General features: G+C 39.2%; 1 protein-coding gene across 1 annotated transcript; it reads left to right on the top strand.

Moving 5' to 3' along the window:
* Positions 1-269: 269 nt before the first annotated feature.
* Positions 270-8,619, top strand: nkx1.2lb (NK1 transcription factor related 2-like,b; the record flags this gene model as incomplete). The annotated part of the gene is made up of 3 exons (XM_080773428.1): positions 270-485; positions 1,734-1,920; positions 7,904-8,619. 3 exons carry the CDS (start codon positions 270-272, stop codon positions 8,617-8,619), a joined length of 1,119 nt encoding a protein of 372 aa, XP_080629554.1.
* Positions 8,620-11,519: the final 2,900 nt, after the last annotated feature.

Below are 11,519 nucleotides of genomic sequence, written 5' to 3'. Positions count from 1 at the left end.
ATTGGACTGACGCGAGATTTTTGCGAAAAGTGCAAAAGTTTTTATACGCATAATTATCTAATGGAGCATCCTCCTAGTGAGTTTTGCAGTGACACTGGAGTTTGAAATGACACAAACGAACAAATGGGACTGTAAAAATCGTTTAATCTACTACTAACCAAATATATATAAATTATTTTTTAATCAATTTGATATAGTAGAATATTAATTGGAACTGTGTAGTACAATTCAATATATGGGAGATCATATGTCTGGTGTAATTTGACGCTATGAGCCGAGATTTGAAGGGTGACAGTGTGGCTCAATCTACGGCCACGGTGATCGTGGTCGGGCCAGACAGTGGAGACATGCTGGACGGGACCACAGCTGTGGACAAACAGCGGGGCTTCTCCTGTCCGGTGGCCGCCTCCAGAGAGCCTCAGGCCGGCGGCAACCATACCGACAGCCCGCCGACCCGAGCGGACCTCCTGGCTCCATCACAGCAGGTACGGGACCAAATAAATAAATAATAATAATAAAAATACTAAAAAAACAAAAAAAAACAGAACGTCACTCCCAGATTATACAAAGTGTAACTAAATGGACCCATTTGGTTACACTTTGTACACTCTGGGAGTTACAAATCAATATATTTCGTCTAACATCATAACGAATGCATACATTTAATTTGTAATGTGTATTTATATAGGCTACATTTGTGATTTATAATAGGCCTCCACTTGCGGGTCCATTTGGGTTACATTTTATACACTGGCTTTATAACTTATAAATCGATATATTCGTAACTTGTATACTGTAAATGCATTTGTAATCTACAATGCACGCGTTTAGGCTACATTAGGCCTATTGGTATACTTGTGTATTTGTAGGCCTACATTCTGGGATTCAGCACCGAGGAATTAGTGCTGTGTTATTGATGTTTCGATTTGTTGAATTTCGTCTTATCGAAAAATAGGGCAGGGTAAAACATGAACAATTATTCAAATGCACAACATTATACGACATTTTCATTATACGAAATAGAATCACAACAAAATGTTATAAAAGTATATGGCCTAATTTAAGTAAATGTTGCAACATGTAAAAGTAGCCTACAGTCCGACTTCACTAGAAGTATAGGGCAGGCCTATAGCTTGTAAAATGATGATCACTTTGAAGGGGGGAAAACTGCATGGTGAAGAAAAAAATACAAATTACATGCGATTCCTTCCAACACCAACCATTGTACATCAATACAATTATCCCGTTTTTATTGTTTCCGTGAGATTCGGTAATATAAAATAAATCAACTTACATTATTAAATAACTATATCCATTGAAAGCTGCATGCTTCATTCGGTGTCAAACTGTTTATAAACTATTATACCAACTTATTCAAATGCATTGCTGCATTCATGAGGATTATGCCTCTCAAGTTGTTTATGCGGCTGTATGTTAGGCTATATTATTTATTGGTAGTCTTATGATTATTTCTGTAAATTATACAGTAGGTCCATACAGGACACCAGAGAAGAGAAGGCACTGAAAAGACTTGTTTTCACCGCCAGTATATTATGGGATTAATTCAAATGGGATATCAACAGAATTATTGGAGGTTATTCGAGTAATAGGCTAAATTGTCAACAATGACTCCGATTTTGCTTGATGTAGGCTAGTATAGGCCTATTTTTATAGCCTAATACTCGCATATTAATAATAATATTAATAATTATAATAATTATAATTATACACAGGGGTCTAGTGGACACAGAACAACCTCCTTCTCGGTTCTGGACATTTTGGATCCCAACAAGTTCACGAGCAGCCGAAGACATCACGCACACGCGCCAGGATCACGCACGGAGCACCGGGACACGCACGAGGAGGACCTGCACGAGCCGCCGGACACCTGCGGGGACGGCAGCGCGTGCACGAAAATTAGTAAGTTTACAATCAATTCGTTTTTTTTACTAAAATGTCTAAAATAATAAATGTATTTTTAATTTTGTAATCGTAATTTAGTATAAAGAAATGTACTGTGATATCAAATGGACTTTCATTTGTCTAGCCTATATAACTTTTGTGTTGCAAGTCTTTCTACGCTTTTCTAAATTAAAATCTGTATATCAATTATCTCAATTTCTGGTTCTCAACTTGGGGTTCGGGGACCAGGTGGTCCAAATGTGACCCAAATGAAGAGTTTGGGATCCCAGAGAAGGGTCCCATAGCTTATCAGTGATATCAAACTGGGGTAATTTAAATCCTCCCTCCGTCTCTTCGGAAGAATAAAGCAACTTTTAATAGCAAACTTACCGGCAGTTCTGTCTGTCTGTACTATACCTTTTAAAGTTGATAAAAGTATGTTTTGGCCTTATGGCGCTAATATGCTCTCTTTGTCCCATTTCGCTGTAGTCAGATATAGCCAACATTTTTCATGTTTGTTTGTGCACCATATTTGACTCGATCCGCAGTTCCGCACAGGGAGTCGAATTATTAATCGCGAGGTGTCATAACTGTAAATGCATTCAATGGGCCTTTATTATAGGCCACCGGATAAAGATCCATTTAATTCCTAAAGATAAACAATTAAAACCATTCGATGTGAGTTTTAATTGAACCCTAAACGAGAGTGCGTGCGTGTGCGTGAGACAGACAGACAGACAGACAGACAGACAGACAGACAGACAGACAGACAGACAGACAGACAGACAGACAGACAGACAGACAGACAGAGAGCGATCGATATGCCATTATTGAACGGTGAATATCTGTTCCAGCCAGCTGCTACAGCGGGCAGTCAGCTATCGTCGCTGGAAACCTTGCATGTCCTATGCTATACTTTTCATTAAATGGGGAAGAGAACCCGTGTTCCAATGGACATATACAATTGTTTAGTCACAGAGGCTCTTGTTAATACTTTTCATTGGTTCAATAAAACACTTAAACTTTCAAAGTCAAAGATAGAAAATAGCATCACAAAATAGGATCCCTAGCTCAGTGCATTGCAAGAAAAGTTACAAAATGGAGATGGTTTTTGCCGGATATACCGATGTTGATAATGACAGCCCATTACAGCCGTTTAAACTCACCAAACTTAATGTCCTCACAACTAATCATTATATAATTTATTATTTAAATTAATCTTACAATATATTTAGTTATATATGTATGTATGCATGCATGTTCAAGCCTGTTGTGGAATGTTGGCTATATCTATGCCATTTATATTGTTATAGTGAGCAGGTGGGTCGATTACACACGGATTAAGGCGGATTTGGACGGACATAAATTAGACCGTCTCTCCATGCTCATATTGTCATCCAGAGGACATTCCGTTCGCAACTTCGCAAGGCAAACAAAAAGACAAATATATACTATATAGGCCAGTCTATTTAATATATAATGTCCATAAACTTAAATAAAATAAAATAAAATAAAACATTCTGCCCGCTATTAGCCGATACTGCTAACATGCACGCATTTTAGGCTTATTAGTTGGCTACATGTTGACCAACGGATGTAAAATTAACATTTTCAGGTTAGGAGTCAATAGAAATGCTGATAATGAGGCCATTGATAAGATAGCATTAAGTATATTGACACTTTTGGACGATTTGATTTGACGTATACTCTTGTAGTTCCTTCCATGTCACAGAAAATGTCATTACTCGATATAGTTGTCAAATCGTTCAACAAATTGCAGTGGCATTTCAAACTTATCCGAAATTGAATGGATTTCTTATATTTTCTCTACCAAAAAAAACCCGTATGGCCTATACACGGTAATTATACTATAGCCTGATAATAATAATACATTATTATTATCATTATTAAACAATTGATTAGTTGAACATCAGAAGTCAAATAATATTTATTTATAGGGTTTGCATATTTTTTGAAATTTTGACGATGGTTTGCAGACCCTCGTGAATCCCTAATTCTGAGTGTATTATGGCTACAAAAAGTATGTATTAAATTACACAATCTAATCTTTATAGAATAACTGAGATTTTGCACTGTAGATCGGGGACCAAGAAAAAAAGGGGTATAGGCTATAATAGCCTAATTTATATCACAGTCATTGAACTGAAAAAAGTTTGAGAATAATTGATTAGAAATATCCATTGCAGTTTTCAAACAATCAACGCGTCATTTCACGGCACAACGGCATTCATTAAAGTGGTTCAAATAAACAATTCAATTTCACGTGTAGGCTCTATAGCAGATGTCGCATGTCACTTGTCTGTCAGTTGATATAGGCTAAAACATTTGAAAACCGAAGCAAAACGCGGCAAATATACGCTATAGCCTATACTCTGTGAATAAAACTTGTCAGGGCAGGCCATAGGCTATACTTCGCCAAAACTAAAACGCAAATACCGTTATCTGCCGCAGTGCCATGAGATAGGCCTATATTCAAATATTACATTTAATACCGATTTATTGTCACCGCGTTTATAGGAGCACAGACATACAGACAGACAGACAGACAGACAGACAGGGCTGTGGTCACTCACGGAATTTGGATTCAATTTTATTATTAAATCAACAGTGTGCATTTCCTGTTGTGTTATAGGCTACAGCAAAACTCCTCACTGTTAATTGAATTTTTTTTGTAAACGCCCAGGTCCAATTAACATTTGTAAATTGTAGCCTATACTATACCTCAGATTTAATAGCCTATATGCCGGAGCCCCACCCCAATAAGGCTCTTTGTACTCGGACATTGCATTGCATTTTATTTAATTTGAACGGTCATTGCTGCTTTTAAAACTACAACAATTCCCCCCCCCCTTTATTTAGAGGATATTTTTAATATCACCTATATACGCACAACATGAAAATCTAAATATTTACATTATACATTAATTTATTAGGCTATAGTAGTAGGCTTTACCTAAAAACATCTCTAATTTTATTAGAGTATTTACACTTCATTTTATTATGTCATTTAAAATAATTTCCAGCCTTTGTAGCCTTATACTCTATTTCCCTACAATGATAACCAGTTTTAAAAGCTTGACAAATAGAGAAAATACAAAGTACACTAAGTATAATATTTGTAATATTTTTTCTTACGAGTAACAAGGGTCCGTGGACCATGCAGGGGTCCAAATGGACCCTTACGTCTGTAAATCAGTCAAATGGAACCACTCTCAGAGTTAAATAAACACTTTCTGTTTAAGGAGGAGTGAATTTGTATGGAAGTGGGGGTCCTTGAAATGAAAAGGTTGAATCAGGGGTCTAATGAGGGGGCGTGGCGCTCAGTGTCCTATAATGACAGGAATGTCACCTACAGATGACATGCCAATAATCATTACATTTCAGTGATGGACAAATCACTAAAGTAAATACAAAAATAATTATTAAATTATTTATTTTGAATATCAACACTTTGTTTTAAAGCACGTACTTGATTAATTTATACTTTACTCTTGCATATAGCCACTATATGCTACAACAATTTCACAATCTCTAAATGCTTTGCATGCTAAAACTTGAGAGGATACAGTAGTCGTTTCCATTACGACAAATTGAAAATAACTTCATACTTAATTGACATACTTGAACCCCAGCATCCCTACTCTGGGTACATTCACCAAAAATAGCAGAAAAGCTCACAACGCAACACAATGTTGGCACGTAGTGAGCTTGTGGATCGGCTATTTTATCTAAGTAGGGTCTCAGTCAGGGGTATTCAACTGACAGCCTACGGGCCAAATCACCCCCCCCCCCCCCACCCTTTTTTTTAATGCACGTACACTTGATTAATATAACTTGAGTACAAATTAAAAGGAGCAACTTTCACTTAGATAGTAATATTTGACCAGCTAGAGTTATACTTTACCCCCTGAATGCCCATTCCGGAAGCTGTCTGTTCGTCATTTACGTCCCTTTTTTTTAAATTAATTTTGAATTTCCATTTCTGATAAGCAAGTTACTGCAAAGAAATGGAAGTGGGGACGAGGCTCCCGCATGGTTTTCAGCGCTTCCTTTGCACAGACATTTGAAAATTGTGAGAGTCAATGGTCTGGCTGTAGAGTGAGTCTATCTCTGTACCTTAACTCAAGTACTGAACACTTTGATCACCACTATGCTGTGATGAGACCAGGCAGGTGGTTGGACTACCTCCAAACAGACATGCCACCCCACCACCCCACCTCCCCCTCCCCGTGATCTTTGGCGTCCCCCCAGTGTAGGAGAAACACTGGTCTGATCAACGGATGATAACAAGATCAAACTTGATTGATCTCGAGGGACATTTGGACACCCGTTAAACAGAGATATACAAAAGGAGAGAGGTTCATATTTAGCAGCACAAATAGAAGCACATACAAACCTAGCACACGAGTGCAGAAGTTCTCAAATTACTGTAGTCCATGTATTTGGGCCGCGGACCCGCATGTGAAAATAGTTGGTGCCGTGCAGAAACCCCCACAAGATTTGTGTTTTGTGGGGACCCTCCAGAACCCCTGCATTAGAGTAGTACAGTGGAAGAAGTACTCTGATTATTTGAAATTAATAAAAGTAGCAAAACCACAATGTAGAAATAACATTATTGGCTTCAAAATATACAGTACTGTATGAAATGTAAACATACTCATTATGCAGAATGTACCACTTCACAATCACGTTATTGGATTGAAATTACATTAATGTATAACTATAATGCTGCCACTAAAGATGGGCTGATTCTAATCACTTATGTGCTGCTGGGATTACACTGTATGGACCTACAATACAAAATGTAGTCATCATGTATCACTTAATGTAAGTTTTGTATTAATCATCTAAATCTGAAAGGTAGTAATTAAAGATGTCAAATATTTATTATGGAGTAAAAAGTTGAGGAAAAGTACAAAGTATAAAACAATGGAAATAAAGTAAAGTTTAATTGTAATGTTTTGAGTACCGGTAAATGTATAGAGTACTTAGTTTCTGCCACAGAGTATGGGTAACGTTCTGCTTTAGGATTACTAATCCAGCATTTCCACAACAATCGTACACAACCAAAGAAAAATGTCCTGATAGAATTGAAGTTGCAATGCGAAAATGGAAGCCATCGTTCTCACGATAATGAAAATCGGAGGACGGTTTCTAAACTGCCCACAGCTCTCCTATGAGACACAGACTGAGTAGAAAACAGATTATTAGTGAGGACCTATTATATGAAGATAGGTTGAAAAGTGGTGAAGTGTTCTTTCAAGTTCTCACAAGTGGATGAATGAACACATATAATTTCATGGTGTGTGCGTCACATGCCATCTCTGCATGTGGGGTACAACTGTAAAACAACAGCTTAGTGCTTAGTGCGCGCGAGGACTCCACATTTGCGAAGCAATTTGTCACAAAAAAAGTGTGTCTGCCGTCATTTTATGTGAGATGATGAGATACTACCATTTATATCCATAACATTTGGTAGTCTGCTTTTTTTTAAAGCAGACTACCAGACCGCAGACTACATTTTCATTAGTTACTTTATAGAACCTTACATTTACTCAAGGAAAACTTGAGAGAATACGGTAGTGTTTTCCATTACGACGGATTGAAAATAACTTACGGTATACTTGACATAACTTGACATGAACCCCAGCATCCCTATTCTGGGTAGAACATTCACCAAAAATAGCAGATCTACAAGCTCACAACGTTGGCACGATGTGAGCTTGTGGATCGGCTATTTTTGGGGAGGAGGTTTAGTGGTCCTTCTCACTATATAGATGGTATAGACTATAGATAGAGGGGCTCGGTCAGGGGTATTCAACTGACAGCCCGCGGGCCAAATGCCCCTGGAACAATAAAAATAAATAAATAATAATAATAATAATAAAACAAAACATTTTTTGCAGGCTAATGAAAGTTACAGGTATAGTGTGTGATATGAATTGATGATATTCACGTGTGTGTGTGTGTGTTTCCCTAGAGGAGGGCTACATGTACAGGGGCTCTGAGGACGGTGGATTCCACCGTGCGCCGTTGACTCCAGACTCAGAGGCCGTGGACGAGCCGTACAGCAGCGAGGAGAGCAGCTCAGCTCTGGTCGGCAACGGAGACGGAGACGGCAGCATGAGCCACCACGAGGACCCCGACAGAGACAGCAAGAGCCCCTCCGGAGGAGGGGGGTCCAGCCTCCAATCCGGAGGCAGCCAGTCGGGTGGCGGCAACAAGCCCAAGCGGAAGCGCTCCGGCTCGGACTCCAAGTCGGGGAAGCCGCGGCGGGCCCGGACCGCCTTCACCTACGAGCAGCTGGTGGCGCTGGAGAACAAGTTCAAGTCCACGCGCTACCTGTCCGTGTGCGAGCGCCTCAACCTGGCTCTGTCGCTGTCGCTCACCGAGACCCAGGTCAAGATCTGGTTCCAGAACCGCAGGACCAAGTGGAAGAAGCAGAACCCGGGTGCCGACACCAGCGCCCCCACGGGGGGCGGGGGGGGAGGAGGCCTTGGCAGTTTGAGCCCGTTGAGTCCCTCGCCCCCCATGGGCGGACACTTGATGCACACAGGCTACGCGAGCCACCACCATCCCTCGGGAGGTCTGGTCCAGCTGCCATTCCTGACGCCCGGCCACGCCGCCGTGCTCTCGCCCTTCATGCTGGGCTCTCAAACCTACGGCGCCCCGACGTTCTACACCACACACCTGTAGTGTGTGGGTTGGACACTCCTGCTTTTGTACCGAGGACTGACTCACGTGTGCAGAAGGCCCGCTTTTTATACGTTATGATGAAAACACTATACCGTACACTGAAATGTCTACCCATGATGCCACATGCTACTCATGTAAGACTGGACACACAGCCAGCAGGCATGCGAGTGCACACATACACCCCCCCCCCCACCGCCACACACACACACACACACACACACACACACACACACACACACACACACACACACACACACACACACACACACACACACACACAAACAATATATATACTGTAGCAAAACGTCATCGACCCATGATGCCACATTTATGTATAGGAGTGGACTCACACCAGCACATACTGGCAAGAACATGACAGGCGAAGTATGTGCGTGCGTGCACGTAGGTACAGTCGTACAAATAACAAAAAAGTTGGACTCATTCATAGTTTCAAAGGCCTCAGTTCAGTTGATTTTATATTGACCTGTATTTCAGTTCAGTTGAGCAACCAACCAGCTTACTGTCAGCATTGTGGCTTTAAGTACCTCTCTTCTCATAAACTGGACAAACTCTGGAGTCTTGAGGTAAAAAAGGTGCCGTTTATTTTGTTTTATATGCTTTGTTGCATATAAACATTGCAGTGATTTCAACTTATTTTGATAGAATGTGAATATTTGCCAAACTCGGTGGTCAAATGTATATAGAAATGCTGACATAAATCTATGTTCTAGCTTTGAATTCTGAATGCAGTTTGAAATGAAATAAAGAGACCCTGTAAGTTGATTTCTTTTAAAGTCTGTATAGAAACCGATCGTTCATTTACAACTTCTGGAATGGCTTGAACTATTGTAAGAACTGTGGAACTGCAACTGTAAATGTTTTTTATTTCTCTCTCATTATTTATTGAATTTGTTGCCATAAAGTTATTTAATGCATTGAGTCCTGATCATACACCTCTTTTGATATTTCAATAAGACGATAGTAAAATAGTAAGAAATACAAAAGACTATCATAGTGCAGACTTATTATCTTAATTAGAATATTGAAAAGTCTTTTTTATCAATCGGAATTATAATTTTATTGTTTTCCGATTAAAACAACGTTTGGGAACTGAATATTCATGGGCTGTTCATTTGTTCATCCAAATATTTTTGCAGGATTCTCAGTTCTTTATAGAAATGTTTTGTTGCTATAGTGACATTTATACTAGATTCTGTCCCAAGCAACACAGTGAGCAATACATAATATTCATCATTATACTGTAGGTTATTATCTCCGCCAGGCCGGAAGGCAGAGACGTAGAGATAAACTTTCACAATATAATTAGACTATTTTATGTAGACATAACCCTAGATTACTAGGATGCGTGATTTGTTTTAGCCTACAGGACCTATTGACCACTTTAAACCTGGCTACCCTATTTTGAGTCTCCCCAAATGTCCAATTAGTAGATCAACAACCTCATCAACAACAAGCAACACGTTATGAGCGTGTTGAGCTTCTATTTTCACTATTCTGGAAATGGGGCTTAAGTGGTTAGTGGCTGACCTGATTTTGTCCTAAAATATCTGATATTGATGTCCACAATTCCCTCAGCACAGCTAGAGCCTTGTTGTGCTTTGTACATTTAAATTCAATTTCATTGTATAGGCTATTATCCATTATCTGCCGCAAACCTGTAATTTCTGGCGGTGGGTCAATTCTTATCAGCTGGAAACCTTCCAGATGGGATTTGATTGATTTCAGATTTATTGATGAAGACAATCGGCAAAAAAGAGCTCAGTTTATTGATTGTTGTCCCTGCCCGGATAATTGAAAACATCAACTTGTTACACCATACCGTCATTTAAAACCCTTCGCTTTGTCTGACTGTCTTTCTCTTGACAGGATGTGTTTTTGTTGCTTTTTCAATCCAACTAATGGCTTATATTTTCCCCCGTGACATTGTTCAAACTAGAGAGGCTTTAAACCACTTAAATCCTATATTTAGTTGAGCAGATTGTCAAGGGTGCTGTACTCAGTTGACCGGATTCTGAAGGACTCCATGTTAAACATGTTTGCGGAAAATCATGCATTTTCAAAACCTTGAAATTAAAAAACATTTAGAATCACCATCTAGAGTTTAACATATCAAACAAGAATATGAAATAATAATGATAATAACCACACTCAAAACCCACCTTTTCAGACTCAAATTCGCAACATAAATCCCAGAACCCTTTTGTTGACTAGTATTTCCTAATAAAGTTGTTTTAATTGTCCTACAAAACGACTTTGAATACATAGAAAAGCAATATATAAATTGCATGTATTATAATTAAAACTGTAGCTGAAAGATGTTAGTTTAAATGTTAGTTTTGGTGGAATTGATTGGTTGTAATTTGACTGAAGTAGAATCTGATCCTTAAAATCCTTATTACTAGTCCAGACCCAGGGATGTGTACAGTCAAAGTATTAACAGACTTCGTGTTATGTGCTGTACAGCAACAGTCTCAAACCTTTTTGGCCCAAAGGACCCATTGCAATATATTCAATAGGATTTCATTACCAACCACCCACAATGTAGGCGTCAAATTGTGTGTTGACGAAACAAAGTATATTGTACTTTATAGTTGCCTAATTATGGAGATATGGAATGAGTAATGTGACTGCATCTCATCTCGTTGAGACTTTGATGAGACAGGGGTTATGAGTTGGTGTCTGTTGGAGTTGGTGTCTGTGTAGAATTACTCGTCTATGAGTTAAGCCAGGCCAGGTTATCTCATTTCATCAGCTTGTTTACTCCGTGACATTGTGTCTAACGTTGGGTTTGAACCTCCAGCATTAGTGTTATTATTATAGTGTGTGCAGTCGAAAGTATTCAGACTTTGGTTTATCACAGTAGCCTAGTGAAAGTTTGA

This window comes from Protomyctophum bolini (assembly GCF_963924005.1).
Source record: "Protomyctophum bolini genome assembly, chromosome: 10".
Classification (NCBI taxonomy): domain Eukaryota; kingdom Metazoa; phylum Chordata; class Actinopteri; order Myctophiformes; family Myctophidae; genus Protomyctophum; species Protomyctophum bolini.
The sequence above is the reverse complement of the archived record's forward strand: the minus strand, read 5'-3'. Positions and strand labels throughout refer to the sequence as shown.